We start from the raw sequence: 25,410 nt of genomic DNA, 5'->3' as shown, positions 1-25,410 counted from the left end.
AAGTCTGCGCACTGTATTTTTTGAGTATCCGTTCTTCTCGAATACGTTGTATAGGTGGTTCTCCTCTGTTTTGCGTAGTTTGTCTGTGCTGCAGTGTGTGGTGGCTCGTTGGAATAGTGTTCTGATACAGCTTTGTTTGTGTTTTGGGATGGTTGCTGGTGTAGTTAAGTATTTGGTCAGTGTTTTGTCGGTTTTCTGTATACGTAGGTTTGTAGTTCTCAGTTGTCCTTTCCTTCGACTGTGATGTCCAGGAAAGCGGGTTTGTTGTCAGTTTCTTCCTCCTTGGTGAACTTTATGCCTGTGAGGGTGTTGTTGATGTTAAATGTCTCTTTTATCGTGTTTCATTTTGTGATGACAAATGTGTCATCTACGTAGCGGACCCAGATTTTTGGTTTCATGGTTGGTAGGGCTGTTTGTTCTAGTCTTTGCATTACTGCTTCTGCTATGAATCCTGATAGCAGAGATCCCATGGGTGCGCCGTTGGTTTGTTTGTAGACTATATTGTTGAAAGTGAAGTGGGTGGTGAGGCACAGGTCCACTAGCTTCATGATGTTTTTGTTGGTAATGTGATTGATGGTGGTTGGTGTGTGTGTGATGGTCTCTTCTAAAAGTGTGGTAAGTGTTTCCTTTGCCAGGTCGATGTTGATGGAAGTGAACAGTGCTGTTACGTCGAATGAGATCATTGCTTCATCATCTTCTATTTTGGTGTTTTTGATCATTTTTAGGAATTCCTGGGTGAAGTGGATGGAGTACTGTGACTCTTCTACTAGGTACTTCAATCTTGCGTGTAGTTCTTTGGCCAGTCTGTAAGTTGGTGTTCCAGGTAGTGAGACTATAGGTCTGAGGGGGGCTCCTGGTTTATGGATTTTTGGTAGTCCTTAGAATCGTGTGGTGTTGGTCCCGTCGGGTTTCATTTTCTGTTTAATTGTCCGGAATTGTGTAATTTCTTAGGAGATATGTAATTTTGTTTCCTAGTTGTGGGTCGGGTCTAGCGCCATCTGTTGGTGGGTGTTGGTGTCTGCGAGTAGTGCATTGGCTTTCTCGTTTAGTCCCTTCTGTTCAGGATGACAGTGAGCCGACCTTTGTCTGCAGGTAATATAACGATGTTTTTGTCTTTTTTGAGGTTTTCTAGGGCTTTCTTTTCTTGTGTGTTCAGTTTCTTTCCTTCCCTCTTTCTGCTCAGAGTAGGTGCAATTGTCTGTCTGATCGTTTGCTGTGTTTCTTCCGTCAGACTGTTGTCCTTCAATGTGGTTTCTAATGACACTAGGAATTCCTGCTTGCAAGCATATCGGCAATTGAAATTTAATCCTTTGACTAGTACCGCTTTTTCTGTGTCTGATAAGTTCTTTATCCATGCCCCTGTGTTATCAGTTTTGTCTTTTTTTGAGTTTGTCCAGTTTTTTCTTCAGGTCCCGATTTTTCTTTATCTGTGTTTGTCGTTGTTTGGTGTTTATGGCTCGTTCTATCGCGTCTGTCCATTCTTGATTTGTTGTTTTATCTGTGTTTGTTGTTGTAGGAATCCTAGTAGCACACAAACCCACCAACACTCTCAAACAAAAACTCACAAACTTAAAAGAGCCAGTACATCCCATGGACAAAACCAACGTCATCTACAAAATTCCATGCAAGGACTGCCACAAACACTACATAGGACAAACAGGAAGAAAGTTAGCCACCAGAATACACGAACACCAGCTAGCCACAAAAAGACATGATCCTCCCTCCCTTGTAGCCCTACACACGGATGAAGAAAAGCACCATTTCGACTGGGACAACACATCTATTCTGGGACAGGCTAAGCAAAGACATGCCAGAGAATTCCTAGAGGCCTGGCACTCCAACCACAACGCCATAAACAAACACATAGATCTAGATGCCATCTATCAACCCCTCAGCAAACGAACAGGATATGACATCACCACAAACCCCAGGAACTCCATCCAGGAGAAAGATAGAAATAGAAAGCAGGAGACAACAGCTTCGCTTCACTTGGAGGTCGCCACTGATGATGTTACCTAGCCAGGTAATGAAACGTCTGGATATCAAACCTACAGCTCAGTGAGCAAACCTACACCCTCAGTCAGAATCTGCAGTGGTGGGAGGGGTTACCAATATCTTGGTTAGGCTGAATAGTCTCAATTAAAATGAATGTTCTTTCTTGGCTACTATATCCTATGAGAATGCTCCTGCTGTTGCTGCCCAGACAGGTGTTGCAGAGGCTAAATGGATGGCTTGGATCCTTCATATGGTGTCATAGACACCCTCTCATTAAATTTACTAAGTTGCTTCTCCCACAGGGTATTGTGGTGGGGTTTTGAATCTCCCAGATTTAAAGCGATATCAAATAGGTATCCTATTCTCACAGGTGGACGACAGGGTGCACAAGGATCAGAGGTCGTTATTGCTTGACATAGAGGCTTCTCAGGTAAGGTGACCCTTTGTTAATTTATTGTTTATGGACAGGATGAAATGTGCGACTGAGAATTGTAAAATTCAGATTACCATAAACACGGTCAAAGCATGGAGAATAATGTGGTAGGGTGAGGGAAATTCACGCAAGACCTCACCATTCATCCCTTTAGTTGGAGCCCCAGGATTTAAGCAGGGTCAACGGACTCTGGCTTCAAGGCATTGGAGGTCAAGGGAGTCCCCTGTTTGGAAGATTTATTTGAGGGAGAGGTCCTGATGTCCTTTGACCAATTAAGTTACAAATATGGGCTACCTACTCGGGACGTTTGCATTATTTCCAGATTAGGGACTACATACAGCGAAAGACCATGCTCTTGGATCAGCCCTATACATCTCATATGGAGGGAAGAGCGCTCCGGTGTGTGGGCAATCTCTCAGTTAGTACTCTATACCATTTACAGAGAGGGGGCGCCCTGGAGGATATGGAAAGACTATGGAGTCTGGAGTCAGGACTGGGAGAAGAAATTTCGTTTGAGACATGGGAGAACATATAGAAATTTTCTTCATGTTCTCCCACTTGCAATGAAGCGCAAGCTATGCAGTTAAAGATTCTTCACAGGGGCCACATGGCTCCAGAACGATTGGCAAAGTTAAAGAAAGGAGCATTTCCAGGACGTCCTAAATGTAAAATTAGCACGGGCACCCTTACACATGATTTATGATCATGTTACAGGATCCATGAACATTGGGATGCCATAGTTAGTGAGATGGAGGGGATTCTGGGAACTGAGGTTAAGGCAGATCTGATATCCTTTCTTTTGGGACTGCCAAATTTGCCCTAGTTGGATGAGCACGGGAAGAGACTATTTAACATTCTCATACACTGTGTAAGGAAGAACACACTAATGAACCAGATCTCAGAAAAACCCCTGGGTCTAATGGGGTGGTGTAGATTGGTGCAAGAGCACATCCCCCAAGATCGTCTCAAATGTGGTGCGCCAGAAAACAGAACCATTCTATAAGACGTGGCAGGCCTTTTTAAATTACATTGATACGGACTTGTTGGTAATGCTGACCAGGGCCTTTATTATAGCCGCGGAGGCCAGTCTTGACAGTCCAGGGGCCCTGGGAGAAGCAAGCTTGACAAATACTCCTTGCATCTCCCCTGTCTAGTCCGGTTAGAATTTTATGAGTTTTTATGAGATTCCCCGCTCATTTGTCTGAACTCTAGCAATAACAATCCTAACCTCGTCAATCTTTACAACTGATGCTCCCATAGGTGGGAGCCTCAGTGGGGCTGCAGCAAGTGGTGGAATTGAATTTAAATTTAAACTTAAAAAGTGTAATTTAATTTTAAGTCAATTTAAGTTAAGCTAACTTAAGATGATTTTATCTAATCTGACTCATTCTAGGTTGGATTGGGTTGGTTTAGTGCAATGTGGGTCAACCTAATCTAATTTGCTAATAACAGTTACTTACTGAATCTCAATGAGGAGGGATTCTTTTGTAATTTTTTTCTTCTTTCCTTTTTATTTGAGATAGTTTTGGTGTGTTCTATAGAGTAGTAGGCAATTTTCTGTTAACGTTTTGTAATACAAGATTTTTTTTTGTATTTTTATAATTTTGTAAAAGAATAAAATGTCTAATAAAAAAAAAAAGATCTATTCCAGAATATTGAGGCACGAATTGCTGGACCACTAAATGACATCTTTGTATCCTCTTTGGCCACAGATGATGTCCCAGAGGATCAGAGAATAGTCAATGCTTCCACATGGTTAAGAACAGTAACAGGGTAATCCAGCAATCAGGCCTGTGATCTTCACAGCAGTGGTAGGGAAAAGTATGGAAAAAGATTGTCAGTGACAAGATCTATATGCATTTAGAAACAAATGGACTTATTAGCAATAGACAGCATGGCTGTGTTTGGCAAAGTTGTGCCTCACTAACCTGATTGAGTTTTTAAGGTGGTAACAAAGATTGATTGCTAAGGGAAAAGCAGTTGATGTTGCCCACATGGACTTCTGTAAAGCCTTTGACAAGGTCCCTCATGGTAAAGGTGAAGTCAAATGGTATCAGGAGTGAGTCAACAAAATGGGTACAGAACTGGCTTAGTCATAGGAAAGAGAGAGGATCAGTGGAACAAAATACTTTTCAGAATGGAAGGCTGCAATGGCTAGTGGTGTTCCACAGTGCTGCAATCTCTGCTGTTTGTGGTCTACATAAATTATTTGAGGAAAACATTTGCGGACATTCAAACACAGAAGATAGGAGAAGGAGGCTATTTGCTCATCACAATCATAGTTGATCGTCCAACTCAATAAACCTGCTTTTTCCCCATAACCTTTGATCCCATTTGCCCCAAGTGCCAGAGCTAGCTACCTCTTGAACACATTCAATGTTTTGGCATCAGCTACTCCATGTGGTAATGAATTCCACAGGCTGACCACTCTTAGGGTGAAGAAATGTCTTCTCATGTCTGTCCTAAATGGTCTATCCTGAATCCTCAGATTGTGGCCCCTGGTTCTGGACACACCCACCATCGGGAACATCCTCCAACTGTGACCTCGGATTCTGAGCAAACCCACCATCAGGAACATCGTCCCTGCATCTCCCCTGTCTAGTCCTGTTAGAATTTTATGAGTCTCTATGAGACCCTCCCCTCATTTGTTTGAACTCCAGCAAAAACAATCCTAACCTCGTCAATCTCTCCTCAAAGGTCAACCCCACCATCCACAGAATCAGCCTGGTAAACATTTGATGCAATCCCTTGAGAGCAAGAATATCCTTCTTCAGAAAAGATGACAAGAACTGCATACAATATTCCAGACGTGGCCTCATCAAGGTCCAGTATAACTGCAACAACACATCTCTGCTTCTGTACTCGAAACCTCTCAAAATGAAGGCCAACATACCATTTGCTTTCTTCACCGCCTGCTGCACCTGCACGCTTACCTTCAGCAACTAGTGCACAAGGACCTCTCCCAATTTACAGCCAGCCATTCAGGTAGTAATCTGCCTTCTTTTTGCTTCCAAAGTGAGTAACCTCTCATTTATCCAAATTATACTACATCTGCCATCTCTTACCCAACCTATCCAAATCATGCTGAAGGATCTCTGCATCCTCGTCACAGTTCATCCTATATCATCTGCAAACCTAGAGATGTCACATTTTGTTCCCTCATCCAAATCATTAATGCATATTGTGAATAGCTGGGGTCCCACGCCTGCCAATTTGAAAAGGACCCATTAAAGGAAATGTATAGGGTAAATAGACAAGGTCTTTTCCATGGCATATGGGGGTCCAGAACTAGAAGGCATAGGTTTAGGGTGAGGGGAAAGATTTAAAAGGGACCTAAGGGGGTCTCACAGAGTGGTGCGTGTCTGGAGTGAGCTGCCAAAGGAAGTGGTGGAGGCTGGTACAATTACAACATTGAAAAGGCATCTGGATGGTTATATGAATGGGAAAGGTTTAGAGGGATATAGGCCAAGTGCTGGCAAATGGGACTAGATCAGTTTAGGATATTTGGTCAGCATAGATGCACTGGACCAAGGGGTCAGTTTCCGTGCTGTATATCTCTATGACAATACAAAGGTTGGTGGAGTTGCAGATAGTGAGGAGGAGTGTCACAGGATGGAGTAGGATGTAGATCAATAGACAATAGGTGCAGGAGTAGCCATTCTGCTCTTCGAGCCTGCACCACCATTCAATATGATCATGGCTGATCATCCTTAATCAGTATCCTGTTCCTGCCTTATCTCCATAACCCTTGATTCCACTCTCCTTGAGAGCTCTATCCAACTCTTTCTTAAATGAATCCAGAGACTGGGCCTCTACTGCCTTCCAGGGCAGAGCATTCCACACAGCCACCACTCTCTGGGTGAAGAGGTTTCTCCTCATCTCTGTCCTAAATGGTCTACCGCTTATTTTTAAGCGGTGTCCTTTGGTTTGGCACTCACCCATCAGCGGAAACATGTTTCCTGCCTCCAGAGTGTCCAATCCTTTAATAATCTTATATGTCTCAATCAGATCCCCTCTCAGTCTTCTAAACTCAAGGGTATACAAGCCAAGTCGCTCCAGTCTTTCAGCGTAAGGTTATCCCGCCATTCCAGGAATTGACCTCGTGAACCAACGCTGCACTCCCTCAATAGCCAGAATGTCTTTCCTCAAATTTGGAGACCAGAACTGCACGCAGTACTCCAGGTGTGGTCTCACCAGGGCCCTGTATAGCTGCAGAAGAACCTCTTTGCTTCTATACTCAATTCCTCTTGTTATGAAGACCAGCATGCTACTGGCCTTCTTCACTACCTGCTGTACCTGCATGCTTACCTTCACTGACTGCTGTACAAGAACACCCAGATCTCTTTGTACTGTCCCTTTACCTAAATTGATTCCATTGAGGTAGTAATCTGCCTTTCTGTTCTTGCCACCAAAGTGGATAACCACACATTTATCCACATTAAACTGCATCTGCCATGCATCTGACCATTCACCTAACCTGTCCAGGTCACCCTGTAATCTCCTAACATCCTCCTCACATTTCACCCTGCCACCCAGCTTAGTATCATCAGCAAATTTGCTAATGTTATTACTAATACCATCTTCTATATCATTAATACATATTGTAAAAAGCTGCAGAACCAGCACTGATCCCTGCGGTACCCCACTGGTCACTGCTTGCCATTCCGAAATGGAGCGGTTTATCATTACTCTTTGTTTCCTGTCAGCCAACCAACTTTCAATCCAAGTTAGTACTTTGCCCCCAGTACCATGTGCCCTAATTTTGCTCACTAACCTCCTATGTGGGACTTTATCAAAAGCTTTCTGAAAGTCCAGGTACACTACATCTACTGGATCTCCCTCGTCCATCTTCAGAGTTACATCCTCAAAAAATCATTTGGAAGCATGGGCAGAAAAATGGCTGGAGGAGTTTAATTTAGACAAATGCGAGGTTTTGTATTTTAGAAGGTCAAGTACAGCTGGAAATTATATAGAATTGGCAGAACCCTTAAAAGTATTGATATGCAGGCAGATCTGGGTGTGCAAGTCCAAAGATCATAAAAAGGTGGCAGCACAGGTAGATAACGTAGTAAAAAAAGGCTTACGTCATGCTTAGCTTCATTGAATTGGGCATCAAGTATAATGATAAACAAGTCATGTTACAGAACTTTAGTTAAGCCACACTAAGAATATTAGGTAAAAACAATGACTGCAGATGCTGGAAACCAGATTCTGGAGTAGAGTGGTCCTGGAAAAGCACAGCAGTTCAGGCAGCATCCGAGGAGCACTTAGAATATTGCATATAGTTCTTGTCACCACACGATCAGAACGATGGCAATGTCTTGGAGAGGGCCCAGTAAAGATTTAGCAGGATGTTGCCAAGTATGCAGGATTTTATCTGTAAAGAAACATTTAATAGACTGGGTTTGTTTTCACTGGGACACAGGAGGTTGAAGGGCAACCTGATAAAAATTTTAAAAGACTGTGAATGGCATGAATGGGGTTAGTGTAGGGCTTTTTCCCCAGGGTGGAGGAGTCATTTACTAGAAGACACAGGTTCAAGGAGCTCACAAGTGGTGGGGGGGGTTTGCTTTGAGTGAGTTTAAAGAGATGCGAGAGCCAAGTTTATCACATACAGGGTGGGGAGTGCCTGGAACACACTGCAAGTGGTGGTGGTGGTGAAAGCAAACAATAGCAGAATTCAAGAAACACCTGGACGAATACATGAATAGCAAGGGAACAGAGGGATACAGATCCTATAAGTGAAGACAGTTTTAGGATGGAAGGGCAAAATGTGTTAGCACAGGGTCTGTTCCTCTGTTGTATTCTTCTTTGTTCTAACTGGATGGAGGTTTTCTTCAACAGGTTTCATTCCATTAGTTGCATTGGATTTGACCTCTATCCCTAGGAATTTAAAAAAAACCTACATTACTGCCCTACCTAGCTCCTTCTCAGAATTCGAACTGGGCTATATCTAAACTAAAGCTGGGCTAAAAATGTTACATCAAGCTCAGTTTCTGACTTCCATATTCACTCCATCAATAAGGCCTCCATAATAACATTTGTCTCCTCGCACCTCAGCTCATCTTCTGAAATCTTCATCCATGTCTTTACCACTTGCAAGTACTATTATTCTAATGTTCTCTCAGACAGCCTTCCACCTATCCATAATACTGCTGTACACATCCTAGGTCAAACTGAATTCATTCACCCATCCTCCATGTTTGATTGTCCAGCAGCTTCAGTTTCTGCAACAAGTCAATTTTAAAATTCTCATCTTGTTGTTTTAAACTGTTCCATGGCTTCAGTCTGCTTTTCTATAATATACTCCAGACTGCCTAGTCACCATAAGCAACCCCACAATGAATAAATGATTAGTTTACAAGAAGTTGGAAAAAAAAAATCAGTTCACAACCACAGCAATATATAGGAACAATAAAGATTTAGCACAATGGAAATGCCCGTAGTGTTAGGTAAGGGGTAAATGTAGGGGTATGGGTGGGTTGCGCTTCGGCGGGTCGGTGTGGACTTGTTGGGCCGAAGGGCCTGTTTCCACACTGTAATGTAATCTAATCTAAATTGAGCTAACATGAAACAGTCTCTGCAACCTCAGTAATTCTATCAAGAGAATACAAAAAAAGATCTGATTAGATAGAAAACATGAAGGCTCAACCCTGACCATAAGAAAATTATACTCTGAGCAATTTAGGTACAACAAAAGATGTACAATTTGCAATCCAAAATCAACTTACACCACATCTTTTGCTAAATTGGAATATTTTGAATGGCCTTTGGCAAATTCCAATTTATATAGAGCTTGAAATGTATTCAACAAAATAGAAATATATTAGAAGCAGCATTAGATTATTTCAGGGGGTCAGTTAACTCAGTAGCTTGTGTGCAAATCAAATTAAATGCCAAAATGCCAAATGGCTATTTAGTTCCCATTCCAGCCGAGACAGACTCCGGTACTATCTCAGCTCACTAAAATCGGTAAGTTAAAAAGAGAATCACAGCACTCTCTGCTATGGCTTAGTGAATAATCACCAAAGATCTGACTTTGATCAAAGAAATTAAGAATAATAATAGATTATTTATCCATACCACTTTCACATTTCATCGATCCACTCCTGGTTTTTGGTCGTAAATCATGGGCATGAACCTCCATAATCTCACTTGCCTCGGTCTTTACGCACCCCACCTACAAGTTAAAATAATTCAGATCATGATTAGGAACGTGGGACTGGAGTATCATAGCAATTACAGAAACGTGGCTTAGCAATGGACTGGACTGGCAGTTTAATGTTCCACGATACAAATGCTTAAGGATAGAAAAGGGGGGTAAGAGAGAAGGTGGCATTTTTGATAAGAGATAGCATTACAGCTGTACGGAGGGAAGATATTCCCAGAAATCCCAGGGAAGTTATTTGTGTGGAACAAGGAAATGAGAAAGGAATGATCACCTTATTGGGATTGTATTATAGACCCCTTAAGAGTGAACGGGAAATTGGGAAACAATTTTTAAAAGAAGATTTCAGTTATCCATAAGAACAACAGGATGGTTAAGATAGGGGATTTTAACTTTCCAAACATAGACTGGGACTGCCATAGTATTAATGGCTTAGATGGAGAGGAATTTGTTAAGTGTGTACAAGAATATTTTCTGATTCAGCACATGGATGTACCTACTAGAGAAGGTGCAAAGCTTGACCTGCTCTTGGGAAATAAGGCAGGGCAAGTGACTGAGGTGTCAGTGGGGGAGCATTTTAGGGCCAGCGGCTATAATTCTATTAGTTTGGAAAAGGATACACCAGATCTAAAAGTTGAAGTTCTAAATTGGAGGAAAGCCAATTTTGACAGTATTACGCAAGAACTTTCAAAAGCTGATTGGGGGCAATTGTGCGCAGATAAAGGGACAGCTGGAAAATGGGGAGCCTTCAATAATGAGATCAGGAGTCCAGAGAGAGTATATTCCTGTTAGGATGAAAAGGAAAGACTGGTGGTGTAGGGAAAGCTGGATGATGAGAGAAATTGATGTTCTTGTTAAGAAAAGAAGGAAACAGGTGTTAGCTATAGACAGGAGAGATCAAGTGAATCCTTAGAAGAATACAAAGGCAGTAGGAGCACACCTAAGAAGAAAATCAGGAGGGCAAAAAGGGGACATGAGAAAGCTTTGGCAGATTGGATTAAGGGGAATCCATAGAGTTTTTACAAATACATCAAGGACAAAAGGGTAACTAGGGAGAAAATAGGGCCCCTCAAAGATCAGCAAGGCGGCCTTTGTATTGAGCTGCAGGAATTGGGGAAAGCTACTAAACAAGTATTTTGCATCAGTGTTTACTGTGGAGGAGGACACAGAAGATACAGAATGTGGGGAAATAAACGGTGACATCTTGAAAAATGCCCATATTACAGCAGAGAAAGTACTGGATGACATGAATCACGAAGAAGTGGATAAATCCCAGGACCTTATCAGGTGTACTCCAGAACTCTGTGGGAAGCAATTGCTGGGACCCTTGAAATATTTGTATCATCGATGCCTGCAACAATAGGTGAGGTGCCAGAAGACTTGAGGTTGGATAACGTTGGGCCACTATTTTAAAAAGGAGGCAAGGAAAAGCCAGGGAATTACAGACCGGTGAGCCTGACGTCGGTGGTGGGCAAGTTGTTGGAGGGAATCCTGAGGGACAGGAATTACATGTATTTGGAAAGGCAAGGACTGATTAGGGATAGTCAGCAAGGTTTTGTGCTCATGAACTTGGGAGTTATTTGAAGTGAAAAACAGGATTGATCAGTGCAGTACGATAGTCGTGATTTATATGGACTACAGTAAGGTGTCTGACAAGGTTCCTCATGGGAGGCTAGTTAGCAATGTTAGATCTCATGGAATACAGGGAGAACTAGTCATTTGGATACAGAACTGGTTTGAAGGTAGAAGACAGAGGGTGGTGGTGGAAGGCTGCTTTTTAGACTGGAGGCCTGTGACCAATGGTGTGCCACAAAGGTCAGTGTTGGAGCCACTGCTTTTCGTCACTGGATGTGAGCATAAAAGAGGTATAGTTAGTAAGTTTACAGATGACATCAACATTGGAGATGTAGTGGACAGCAAAGAAGTTTACCTCAGATTACAATGGGATCTTGAGCAGATGGGCCAATGGGCTGAGGAGTGGCAGATGGAGTTTAATTTAGATAAATGAGAGGTGCTGCATTTTGGAAAAGCAAATCAGAGCAGAACTTATAGCTGCCAGGGAAGTGGTAAGGTCCTAGGGAGAGTTGATTAAAAAAAGAGACCTTGGAGTTCCTTGAAAGTAGAGACTCAGGGAAATAGGATAGTGAAGGTGGCATTTGGTATTGATCAGAGCATTGAGTATAGGAGTTGGGAGGTCATATTGCAGCTGTTCAGATCATTGGTTATGCCACTTTTGGAATACTGCTTGCAATTCTGGTCTCCTTTTAATCTGAAGTATGTTGTGAAACTTGAAAGGGTCCAGAAAAGATTCACAAAGATGTTAATAGGGTTAGAGGATTTGAGCTACTGGGGGGTAGGCTGAATAGGATGAGGCTGTTTTTTTCTGGAAATCTGACACTTGAGGAGTGACCTTATAGAGGTTTATAAAATCATGAGGAGTAGGGATAGGACAAATAGACAAGGTCTTTTCCCTGGGCTGGGGGAGTTCAGAACTAGAGGGCATAGGTTTAGGGTGAGAGGGGAAAGATATAAAATGGACCTAAGGGGCAAGTTTTTCACACACAGGGTGGTGAGTGTATGAAATGAGCTGCCAGGGAAATGGCAAAAGCTGGTACAATTAGAACATTTAAAAGGCATCTGGATGGGTATGTGGATAGGAAGGGTTAGAGGGATATGGGCCAAGTGCTGGCAGGTGGGACTAGATTGGGTTAGGATATCTTTTCGGCGTGGACAAGTTTGACAGAAGGCTCTGTTTTCATGCTGTACATCGCAATATGTTCGATCTCTACGAACAGTGGAGAAATTTCTGCTTGGCATTTAACCGTTTTGAAACTACTGGAATTAAAAGTGGTTTAGCATACTTTTATATGTAAATCTGAACACAACCATCAAATTAGATTGACTGATCTAGAAATTAGTCAGTCGATTGGTGTTGAAACTTAAAAGAGAGATGTATCGATTTCAGGAAAGTTGGGAGAGGTTGGGTATTGGAGAATTCCCCAGTAGTCTTCAATATGAAGAAGGCAGCAAGGATTAAGCCACAGTCAAGAGTTAAGAGCCATGTTGGCTGGGATGCAGGTTTGCAATGCAGCGTGATGGCACAGGTTCAATCCACACACTAACTGCGGTTACCATGAAGGACTCCCCTTCTCATGCACCGAACCAGACCAGACCCCCTCAAAAGTATTTTAAGAAGGTAGCCTAGCCCTTAATATTTTTTAATTTAATGGCAAAAGTACCATGTTCCAGATGCACTGTAACTGGTCAAGCTATTTGACGTTAAGCAAAAACACAAATTTATTTAAACACTTTAAATAAAAAACAAAAAAGAACTTAGAACAATAATTCTGTTGGAAAACTTAACTAAATAGTCAATACACAGTAACGATTACTAATTAATTGTTCCAATACATCCCACAACCACACCCCTTGGCAAAAAGGTAAATTTAGACACAGATTCTCCCATGCAGTTGTCCAATCCAGGAGGGAAAAAACCATCAAGAGAAAATTCAGAGACAGTAGCCACAAGGAGACATTTACTAAATCTTCCAACTCTGTCAGGCCCCCATCCGCTTCTGATGCTACTGAAAAACCGAAACCCAGAAATCCTGATCACACCCAGAAAGCTGGCCACACCCATTCAGGTTGTTAAACACCCAAGGCCTCCCAAGCTGTCACTCTAGTGGTTTTGTAGAGTGCTCACAACCTTTGTCTTACAACCTCAAACACAAAAAACAGGACAAAAGTAACCTCTTGAAGTCATAGCATCATCACATTCTCCACCTCTTCACTTGCCTGAAGCATGGTGGTCCTCAAGTCAAACCACCAGTCATCTCAATCCAATGAGACAGCAGCCCTCCAGTCTAAGAGAACTGTGACGATTTTACCTTTAGGCACCAGTTCATCTTTACAAGAATCACATATCATTCCTGAATTAGGAAGATGCCAAGGATAAATAACTATATTTAAATCAGGAGACACTCAGATACTACTTTTAATACAAAGATAGTCATGGAGAATTAAGCAGTACTTTTATAACTTGAACAGACAAAGACTGACTGGATGGTGACAGTGTCAACTAAATCATTGCTAAGTGGCTACAAGAAGCAAAAATTCAAAATTTTGTACACAGACAGAAATCACCCCTTTTTAAAAAGAAACATGGAAAAAATATTTGAAGACAACATAAGGGTATTGAAAAAGATGGATAACGCCATTTCACAATGACAAGAAAGTAATTTTTGAGATGCATCTGGACCAGACCAGATCAAGGGACCAAATCAACAACATTACAGGACTCAAATGGGATTCAAAATGGGACAACAAGCAAATGGAAGAGAACAAAAAAAAACAGGAATTGCTGGAAAAACTCAGCAGGTCTGACAGCATCGGAGAGGAATCAGAGTTAACGGTTTGGGTCCAGTGAGCCTTATTCAGAACCAGTTCTGAGTCGTACCTCATTTCTTGTACAGAACAGCAGGTATGGGCCAGAGGTAGAGACACATGAGCAAGGAGGGTCATTGTCATACCACATGGAAACAGGCCCTGTGGCTCAACTTGTCTGTGCAAACTTGTCCAGGTTTCCTAAACTGAAATAGTCCCATTTGCCTGTATTTGGCCCATAACCCTCGAAAGCTTTCCTTTCCATGTAAGTGCCCAAATGTTTTTCAAAATGTTGTAACTATACTCGCCTCTACCACTTCTTCTGGCAGCTCGTTCCATGAACCACCATATGAAAACGTTGCCCCTCAGGTCCACTTTAAATCTTTCCTGTCTCACCTAAAACCTATGCCCTCTAGTTTTGGTCTACTCTACCACGGGGAGAAAACTTTGGCTATTCACTATATCTATGCCCCTCATGATATTATAAACTTATATGAGGTCACCGCTCAGCTTTCTGCACGGAGGAAAATCCCAGCCTAACCAGTCTCTCCTTATAGATTCAGTGACACTTATAAATCACTTTTGCACCCTTTCCAGTTTAATAACATCCTTCCTACAACAGTTGGATGAACTTAGGATCATTCGGGAGGCAGAGGGGGTCATAGATCGGAGCTTTAGGGAAGTAGTAACTCCAAAGATGGCAGATAGATGGGTGATAGTGAGGGGGACTGGGAGGAAGCAGCCAGTGCAGGGACCCCCTGCGGCCGTTCCCCTCAAGAACAAGTATACCGTTTTGGATACTTGTGGGGGGGGGGGACTTACCAGGGGCAAGTAACGGGGCTCAGGCCTCTGGCACGGAGCCTGTCCCCGTTACTCAGAAGGGAAGGGTGGAGAAGAGCAGAGCAATAGTAATTGGGGACTCGATTGTTCGGGGCACAGATAGGAGGTTTTGTGGGAACGTGAGAGACTCACGTTTGGTATGTTGCCTCCCAGGTGCAAGGGTACGTGATGTCTCTGATCGTGTTTTCCCGGTCCTTAAGGGGGAGGGGGAGACATGGGTAGAACAGGGACAGGATTGGCTGTTGCAGGTTCCAGGGTTTAAATGTTTTAGTAGGGTCAGAGGTGGGGGTAAAAGAGGGGGAGGTGTGGCATTGCTTGTCAAAGATAGTATTACAGCTGTGGAAAGGACGATGGATGAAGACTCGCCATCTGAGGTAGTTTGGGCTGAGGTTAGGAATAGGAAAAGGTGAGCTCACCCTGTTAGGAGTTTTTTTTACAGGCCTCCTAATAGTCCTAGAAACGTAGAAGAACGGATTGCGAGGATGATTCAAGAGAAGAGTGAAAGTAATAGGGTGGTTGTTATGGGGGACTTTAACTTTCCTGATATTAATTGGGAAAGCGATAGCTCAAGTTCGTTAAATGGGTCAGTGTTTGTCCAATGTGTGCAGGAGGGTTTCCTGACACAATATGTAGATAGGCCAACAAGAGGTGAGGCCATACTGGATTTGGTTCTGGGTAACGAACCAGGCCAGGTGTTAGAATTAGAGGTAGGTGAGCACTTTGGGGACAGTGACCACAATTCGGTGACCTTTACTCTAGTGATGGAGAGGGATATGTGTGCACTACAGGGCAAGAGTTATAGCTGGGGGCAGGGAAATTATGATGCTGGGAGGCATGACTTAGGATGTGTGGCCTGGAAAAGTAAGCTTCAAGGCAAGGGTGTAATTGATATGTGGAGCTTGTTCAAGCAGCAACTATTGAGTGTCCTTGATAAGTATGTGCCCGGCAGGCAGGGAGGAAAGGGTCGTGTGAGGGAGCCGTGGTTTAATAAGGAATTGGAATCCCTTGTTAAATGGAAGAGGGCGGCCTATGTAAAGATGAGGCGTGAAGGTTCAATTGGGAGTTATAAGGAAGCCAGGAAGGACCTGAACAGAGAGCTAGAGCAGCAAGGAGGGGACATGAAAGGTCCTTAGTTGGTAGGATTAGGGAAAACCCTAAGGCTTTCTATAGGTATGTCAGGAATAAAAGAATGACTAGGGTAGGAATAGGTCCAGTCAAGGATAGTAGTGGGAAGTTGTGTGTGGATGCTGAAGAGATTGGGGAGACACTGAATGAATACTTTTCGTCAGTATTCAATCAGGAACAGGACATTGTTGTCAATGGGAGTACTGAGTCACAATTAAGTAGAATGGTATGTAGAGAAGAGAAGAAGTGTTGGAAATCCTGGAAAGGGTGAAAATAGATACGTCCTCTGGGCCTGATGGCATTTATCTTAGGATTCTCTGGGAAGCAAGGGAAGAGATTGCAGAGCCATTGGCCTCGATTTTTATGTCCTCGTTGTCTACAGGAGTAGTGCCAGAAGATTGGAGGCTAGCAAATGTGGTTCCCTTGTTCAAGAAGGGGAGTAGGGATAACCCTAGTAACTATAGGCCGGTGAGTCTCACTTCTGTTGTGGGCAAAATCTTAGAGAATTGTAAGGGATAGGATTTATGAACATCTGGATAGGAATAATGTGATCAAGGATAGTCAGCATGGTTTTGTGAAGGGCAGGTCGTGCCTCACAAACCTTATTGAATTCTTTGAGAAGGTGACTAAGGAAGTGGACGAGGGGAAAGCAGTAGATGTGGTGTATATGGATTTTAGTAAGGCGTTTGATAAGGTTCCCCATGGTAGACTACTGCAAAAAATACGGAGGTATGGCATTGAGGGTGAGTTGGAGGTTTGGTTTAGGAGTTGGCTGGCTGGAAGAAGACAGAGGGTAGTAGTTGATGGCAAATGTTCATCTTGGAGTGCCGTCACTAGCGGTGTTCCGCAAGGATCTGTTTTGGGACCATTGCTGTTTGTCATTTTTATAAATGACCTGGAGGAGGGGTTAGAAGGTTGGGTGAGTAAGTTTGCGGATGATACGAAAGTCGGAGGAGTTGTAGACAGTGAGGAAGGATGTGGCAGGTTACAGCGGGATATAGATAAGCTGCAGAACTGGGCAGAAAGGTGGCAAATGGAGTTCAATGTAGCGAAGTGTGAGGTGATTCACTTTGGTAAGTGTAATAAAAAGATGGGGTACTGGGCTCACGGTCGGATACTTGGTAGTGTGGATGAGCAGAGGGATCTTGGTGTCCATGTACACAATTCTTTGAAAGTTGCCACCCAGGTAAATAGTGCGGTGAAGGCGGCATATGGCGTACTGGCTTTTATTGGTAGAGGAATTGAGTTCCGGAGTACTGAGGTCATGTTGCAGTTGTATAGGACTCTGGTGCGGCCACATCTGGATTATTGTGTGCAGTTTTGGTCGCCATACTATAGGAAGGATGTGGAGGCACTGGAACGGGTGCAGAGGAGGTTTACCAGGATGTTGCCTGGTATGGTAGGAAGATCGTATGAGGAAAGGCTGAGGCACTTGGGGTTGTTTTCATTGGAGAAAAGAAGGTTTAGGGGTGACTTGATAGAGGTGTATAAGATGATTAGGGGTTTAGATAGGGTCGACAGTGAGAATCTTTTTCCACGTATGGAGTCAGCTATTACAAGGGGGCATAGCTTCAAATTAAGGGGGGGTAGGTATAGGACAGATGTTAGGGGTAGGTTCTTTACTCAGCGAGTCGTGAGTTCATGGAATGCCCTGCCAGTAGCAGTGGTGGACTCTTCCTTATTATGGGCATTTAAGCGGGCATTGGATAGGCATATGGAGGATAGTGGGCTAGTGTAGGTTAGGTGGGCTTGGATCGGCGCAACATCGAGGGCCGAAGGGCCTGTACTGCGCTGTATTCTTCTATGTTCTAACAGGGCAATCAGACTTGTATGCAGTATTTCAAATGTGACCTTACCAATGTCTTATACGGTTATAATACGATATCCCAACTCATGTACTCAAATCTCTGATTGATTAAGACAAGCATGCCAAACAACTTCTTCACCACCTTGTCCACCTGTGACACCACTTACAATGGGCCTGCACCCCTCCATCTCTGTAGAACCCCACTCCCTGGGCCCTCCCATTAATGTACAAATCCTACCATGCTTTGTCTTATCAAAATGCAACTCACATTTATCTGAATTAAAGTCCATCTACCATTCCTCAGCACACTGGCCCAGTTGATTAAGATCCAGTTGTATGCTTAGATAACTTCCTTAACTGCCCACCATATTACCAATTTTGGTGTCTTCAGCAAACTTACTAACCAGGCCTCCTGTATTCTCATCCAAATCATGTTTAATCAATTGGAGATTGGCATCCGGAATGTATACACATCCCTTTTCCTTGTTTAGCAAGCTAACAACATAGTGCTGGATTTCATTAAGAGGTATTTTAAATAAAGGGTTAAAAAGGTTCCATGATAAAATTAAGGGACAAATAAACAAACAATATTACAGTCTGTGGCACCACTATAAAGGAGACAGAAAACTCAAAATTCAAGTGACCATCATGAAATGCCCTGGACCTGAACACCTTGCTGGCAGTCCAAAACTTAATTCAGTCTCAGCATGAGCTATTTTTTGACCAAATGTTTTTGCGGAATCCTGCTCTTGGATTCCTGTAGAGCAGTAAAGATGATGTCTGCGCTGACTGAGGAATCAGGACAGTAATACATTCATTCCTGATGAAGAGCTTATGACGAAATGCCAATTCTCCTGCTTCTGGGATGCTGCATGACCGGCTGTGCTTTTCTAACATCTCACTCTTGGACAGATTAAAGATGAGCCCACTGAAGTCTTTGCAAATCATCCAGTGCAGCTTCTGAGCACAACTCAACCAGGCAGGTCTCATTTTCTACTGGCCGAAGCTATAACAAAGCTGAATCCAAAAGACGCAATGTCAAACAGGGACATTGCATGTTATCATAAGTGTACCTGAGGGTTTTGTTGTGTGGTAAAGGTGCAGATCAACCATCATTATTTTTCTGTCAGGTTTAGGTTCAGATCACTTTCAAGTGAATTGAAGATTTGTCTGAGGACTAGACAGAAATGTGGGTTTACTATATGAGCAAGGTTTGAATTCTATAATTACATAACCTGCTGCCTTATCCAAATGCAATTGTAATTGAAATTGTTATGGTTTTAATAACAGGAAGTTGCAAGAATAGCCTGCAATGTGATATCAACAAGTCATGGAAGTGGTCAAAAATTTGGTCATTAACACTGCTACCTCTCAATGCCAGGAACTCAGATTCAATTCCGGTCTTGGGTGATGGTCTGTGTTGATTTTACATGTTCTCTGTCTGTGTGGGTTTCCTTTGGGTGCTCCAGTTTCCTCCCATAGTCCAAAGGCATGCAGGTAAGTGGATTGACCATGCTAATAAATTGCTCCATAGTATCTAGGGATTTGCTGGCTGGATGGATGTGCAATAGGGCTGTGGATAGAGTCTGGGTGGGATGTTCTTCGAAGGTTTGGTGTAGACTTCATGGGCCCAATGGCCTCTTTCTGCACTGATTCTATGAATGGGTGAAAGGGAGGTTGAAACTTTGGAGGGAGTGCTGTGGTGTGCGCATCCAGTTGAGGGGTGTGGAGCATCAAGTAAGGAATAGGTTAGCGTTAATAGGATCAGTCATTATAGTCATCAAGAAGTTACTGTAGGCTTTAATTCCTCTACCTTTCTCTGGGCAACTATTCAGGTCAGCAAGTTGGAACTCACCGATGTCTCAAAATATTAATTCAAGCATTATAGAACATGGATGTAAGTTTGCTTGCTGAACTGGAAGGTTTGTTTTCAGACTTTGTCACCATACTAGATAACATCAGTGAGCCTCCAATGAAGCCATCTTTATTGCAGAATATCTTCAGAGGGCTCCAGGTGCCCATCAGATGCTTACACTTAGAGCTGGTTGGCTCCTGAAGGACATAGCTGCGAGACAGTGTGAAGCAGGTGGAAGGAACAAAAACATACTTGACATTATTTTCACCAATCTGCCAGATGCAGATCTATCTGCCCCTGACAGAATCAGTAACAGTGACCAACGCACAGTCCTTGCAGAGACAAAGTCCCACCTTCACATTGTGAATTAGCTCCACCGTGCTAAACTGGACAGACTCAAACAGACCTAGTAATTAAATACTGAACAACCATGATGCACTATGGGCCACCAACAGAAGGAGAATCTTACTCCAACCTCATGCATACCCCCATTTAACCATTACCATCAAGCCAGGGGATCAACTCTGGTTCAGTGGAGTGTGCAGAGAACATGCAAGAACAGAACCACGCATAACTGAAAAAATGAGTCGTCAATCCAGTGAAGCCTCCAAACAGTAAATGTTAGACAGAGCTAAGCAATCCCACAACCAGTGTATCATATGTAAGCCACATGCAGTCGTGAATGGTGGTGGACAATTTAAAAACTCATTGGACGCAACATCATTACAAATACCCCCACCCTCAAAACGATGGAAAAACCCCAGCACATCAGTGCTAAAGATAAGGCTGAAGCTTTTGCAACATACTTCAACCAGGAGTGTCAACTGAATGATCCATCGGTCTCCTCCATTGGTCCTCCAGTGTGGAAGGCATCAAATAGGTCCTTCAGCTTATTTGATTCCTTCCACACGATATCAAGAAACGGTTGGAGACACCGAATACTGCAAACGCTGTGGCCCCCGATGACATTCTTGCAATTGTACTGTTGACGTGTGTTCCAAGGAACGGGCAATAAATACTGACCTCGCCATCAATGCCCATATCACAGGAGATATTTTATTTTTATAAAGAAAAGCACAGCTACCTCAAAAAAATTCAAAGAACTCTGCGTCTGCGTTCCATGGGCAGAGTTCCAAAGCAAACTATTTCTTTTTGATTTAAAATATTTGAACTTAACGTTTAAATGCGTGATATTTAAAACAGTGACTCCTTGTTCTAAATTCTCCCACAAGAATCATCACCTCCACATATACCCTGTCATTGCACAATGATGTGCCATTTTTCTTTTAGTTTGGTACTAACTTTAATATTTCTAGTTAACCATAAATGATGAGTCTATCCCTTGTTGGAACGTATTTATTTTGTATATTTCAAAATGAAATATCACCTTAAATGTCTGCCACTGCATCGCTTGACCTTTCAACTTAATCTGAAAGTTCATTTTAATTGGCTGTGTTTTCCTGGTCTCATAATTCCCCTCAATTACAATTTTAAAAATAGTCCCAGACCCACTCCCCTCTCCCTCAGACTGAATGCAATGTTCAAATCACATTATGAGGGGTATCCGCACTATGAGATCATTAATTAATCCCATGTCATCACCAAGCATCTACTCTTTGGTCAGCTCCAGCTCCAGACTTGCTATCCTAAAGATACAAACTCCAAAATATTTGATGGACTCCTCACGGTGGTCCTTCTGATACTTTTAGTGGATACAAATATTAAATTTAGGAGGCGAGGACTCAAGAAGGGCTTATGCCCAAAACGTCAACTCTCCTGCTCCTTTGATGCTGCCTGACCTGCTATGCTTTTTCCAGTGTCACACTTTTTGACATAGATTAAATTTGCCCATTAGCATCATCATGGCTTTCTGGCAAGCTCTCATTATTTCTTAATTTATACCCCACCTAGTGACCTCAACTGTTAGGAAGCTGTACACCACTCCCACAAGTGACTTCTACCCAAACCATTTCACACCTTGGTATCCCTAAACTTGGGTCATCTTCTCCATTGTGTTACTAGCATCTTTAGAAAACAAGGCCACCCCCCCCCCCCCCCCCACCTTTTCCTACTATCCGTGGTTCCCTAAATATCCTTATAGTTAGGTGTATCAGGGTCAGGACTTCATTGTGGGATGTGGGCATCGTTGGCTTGCCAGCATTTACTGCCCATACCCAGGTGCCCTTGAAGGCAGTGGCGCACTTCCTTGGACCACTAGAGTCCATCTGCTGTGGGTTGACCCACTGCCATTAGGTAGGGAATTCCAGGACTTTGACTCAGTAATAGTGAAGAACAGTGATGAATTTCAAGTCAGGATGGTGAGGGGCTTGGACAGGAACTTGCAAATGGTGGTTTTTCCATGTATCTACTTCCCTTGTCCTTCTAGGTGGAAGTAGTTATTGGTTTGGAAGGTACTTCGAGGATCCTGGGTGAATTTCTGCAGTTCATCTTCCAGATGGTACACACTGCTACTACGGAGTGTCAGTAGAGGGTGTGGTGCCCATCAACCAGGCTATTTTATCCTGCATGGTGTCAAGCTTCTCGAGTGTTAGAACATAGAACATAGAAGAATAAAGCGCAGTACAGGCCCTTCGGCCCTCAATGTTGCGCCGATCCAAGCCCACCTAACCTACACTAGCCCACTATCCTCCATATGCCTATCCAATGCCCGCTTAAATGCCCATAAAGAGGGAGAGTCCACCACTGCTACTGGCAGGGCATTCCATGAACTCACGACTCGCTGAGTAAAGAACCTACCCCTAACATCTGTCCTATACCTACCCCCCCTTAATTTAAAGCTATGCCCCCTTGTAATAGCTGACTCCATACGTGGAAAAAAGATTCTCACTGTCAACCCTGTCTAAACCCCTAATCATCTTGTACACCTCTATCAAGTCACCCCTAAACCTTCTTTTCTCCAATGAAAACAACCCCAAGTGCCTCAGCCTTTCCTCATACGATCTTCCTACCATACCAGGCAACATCCTGGTAAACCTCCTCTGCACCCGTTCCAGTGCCTCCACATCCTTCCTATAGTATGGCGACCAAAACTGCACACAATACTCCAGATGTGGCCGCACCAGAGTCTTATACAACTGCAACATGACCTCAGGACTCCGGAACTCAATTCCTCTACCAATAAAAGCCAGTACGCCATATGCCTTCTTCACCACACTATTTACCTGGGTGGCAACTTTCAGAGATCTGTGTACATGGACACCAAGATCCCTCTGCTCATCCACACTACCAAGTATCCGACCATTAGCCCAGTACCCCATCTTTTTGTTACTCTTACCAAAGTGAATCACCTCACACTTAGCTACATTGAACTCCATTTGCCACCTTTCTGCCCAGCTCTGCAGCTTATCTATATCCCGCTGTAACCTACCACATCCTTCCTCACTGTCTACAACTCCTCCGACTTTCGTATCATCCGCAAACTTGCTCACCCAACCTTCTAACCCCTCCTCCAGGTCATTTATAAAAATGACAAACAGCAATGGTCCCAAAACAGATCCTTGCGGAACACCGCTAGTGACGGCACTCCAAGATGAACCTTTGCCATCAACTACTATCCTGTCTTCTTCCAGCCAGCCAACTCCTAATCCAAACCTCCAACTCACCCTCAATGCCATACCTCCGTATTTTTTGCAGTAGTCTATCATGGGGAACCTTATCAAACGCCTTACTAAAATCCATATACACCACATCTACTGCTTTCCTCTCGTCCACCTCCTTAGTCACCTTCTCAAAGAATTCAATAAGGTTTGTGAGGCACGACCTGCCCTTCACAAAACCATGCTGACTATCCTTGATCCCATTATTCCTATCCAGATGTGCATAAATCCTATCCCTTACAATTCTCTCTAAGACTTTGCCCACAACAGAAGTGAGACTCACCGGCCTATAGTTACTAGGGTTATCCCTACTCCCCTTCTTGAACAAGGGAACCACATTTGCTAGCCTCCAATCTTCTGGCACTACTCCTGTAGACAACGAGGACATAAAAATCAAGGCCAATGGCTCTGCAATCTCCTCCCTTGCTTCCCAGAGAATCCTAAGATAAATGCCATCAGGCCCAGGGGACCTATCTATTTTCACCCTTTCCAGAATTTCCAACACCTCTTCTCTACATACCTCAAAGCCATTCATTCTACTTAATTGTGACTCAGTATTCACATTGACAACAATGTCCTGTTCCTGAGTGAATACTGATGAAAAGTATTCAGTGTCTCCCCAATTTCTTCAGCCTCCACACGCAACTTCCCACTACTATCCTTGACTGGACCTATTCCTACCCTAGTCATTCTTTTATTCCTGACATACCTATAGAAAGCCTGAGGGTTTTCCCTAATCCTACCAACTAAGGACCTTTCATGTCCCCTCCTTGCTGCTCTTAGCTCTCTTCAGGTCCTTCCTGGCTACCTTATAACTCTCAATAGCCCCAATTGAACCTTCACGCCTCATCTTTACATAGGCCGCCCTCTTCCATTTAACAAGGGATTCCAATTCCTTATTAAACCACGGCTCCCTCACACGACCCTTTCCTCCCTGCCTAACAGGTACATACTTATCAAGGACACTCAATAGTTGCTCCTTGAACAAGCTCCACATATCAATTACGCCCTTGCCTTGAAGCTTACTTTTCCAAGCCACACATCCTAAGTCATGCCTCACCACATCATATTTTCCCTGCCCCCAGCTATAACTCTTGCCCTGTAGTGCACACTTATCCCTCTCCATCACTAGAGTAAAAGTCACCGAATTGTGGTCACTGTCCCCAAAGTGCTCATCTACCTCTAATTCTAACACCTGGCCTGGTTCGTTACCCAGAACCAAATCCAGTATGGCCTCACCTCTTGTTGGCCTATCTACATATTGTGTCAGGAAACCCTCCTGCACACATTGGGCAAACACTGACCCATTTAACGAGCTTGAGCTATAGCTTTCCCAATTAATATCAGGAAAGTTAAAGTCCCCCATAACAAACACCCTATTACTTTCACTCTTCTCTTGAATCATCCTCGCAATCCTTTCTTCTACGATTCTAGGACTATTAGGAGGCCTGTAAAAAACTCCTAACAGGGTGAGCTCACCTTTCCTATTCCTAACCTCAGCCCAAACTACCTCAGATGGCGAGTCTTCATCCATCGTCCTTTCCACAGCTGTAATACTATCTTTGACAAGCAATGCCACACCTCCCCCTCTTTTACCCCCACCTCTGACCCTACTAAAACATTTAAACCCTGGGACCTGCAACAGCCAATCCTGTCCCTGTTCTACCCATGTCTCCGTAATAGCCACAACATCGAAGTCCCAGGTACCAACCCACGCTGCAAGTTCACCTACCTTATTCCGTATACTTCTTGCATTGAAGTATACACACTGCAAACCACTTTCCTGTTTACAGGCACCCTCCTTTGAAATTGATGCCATGTTCCTAACCTCCCTACACTCCAGGTCCTGCACCCTAAAGCTACAGTCTGGGTTCCCATGCCCCTGCAGAGTTAGTTTAAACCCCCCCCCCCCCCCCAAGAGCACTAGCAAACCTCCCACCAAGGATACTGGTGCCCCTCAGGTTCAGGTACAGACCATCCTGTTTATAGTGGTCCCATCTTCCCCAGAAAGAACCCCAGTTATCCAAATACCGGAATCCCTCCCTCCTGCACCATCCCTGTAGCCACGCATTTAACTGTTCTCTCTCCCTATTCCTCTTCTATCACGTGGCACGAGTAACAAACCAGAGACAACAACTCTGTTTGTTCTAACTCTGAGCTTCCAACCTAGCTCCCTGAAAGCCTGCC

At 43.5% G+C, this 25,410-nt stretch overlaps 1 protein-coding gene across 2 annotated transcripts in view; it reads right to left on the bottom strand.

Moving 5' to 3' along the window:
• LOC122563341 (lysine-specific demethylase 5B-like) overlaps positions 1-25,410 on the bottom strand; it is a 232,156-nt gene that overhangs the window by 171,839 nt on the left and 34,907 nt on the right. For both annotated transcript variants that reach the window (XM_043717092.2, XM_043717091.2), the window contains exon 6: positions 9,512-9,608. In XM_043717092.2, the coding sequence (XP_043573027.1) occupies positions 9,512-9,608 (97 nt within the window). The remainder of the gene's footprint in view (positions 1-9,511; positions 9,609-25,410) is intronic.

This window comes from Chiloscyllium plagiosum, unplaced genomic scaffold, assembly GCF_037043375.1.
Source record: "Chiloscyllium plagiosum isolate Xiang-an unplaced genomic scaffold, Cpla_swu_hap1 HiC_scaffold_26, whole genome shotgun sequence".
Classification (NCBI taxonomy): Eukaryota; Metazoa; Chordata; class Chondrichthyes; order Orectolobiformes; family Hemiscylliidae; genus Chiloscyllium; species Chiloscyllium plagiosum.
The sequence above is the reverse complement of the archived record's forward strand: the minus strand, read 5'-3'. Positions and strand labels throughout refer to the sequence as shown.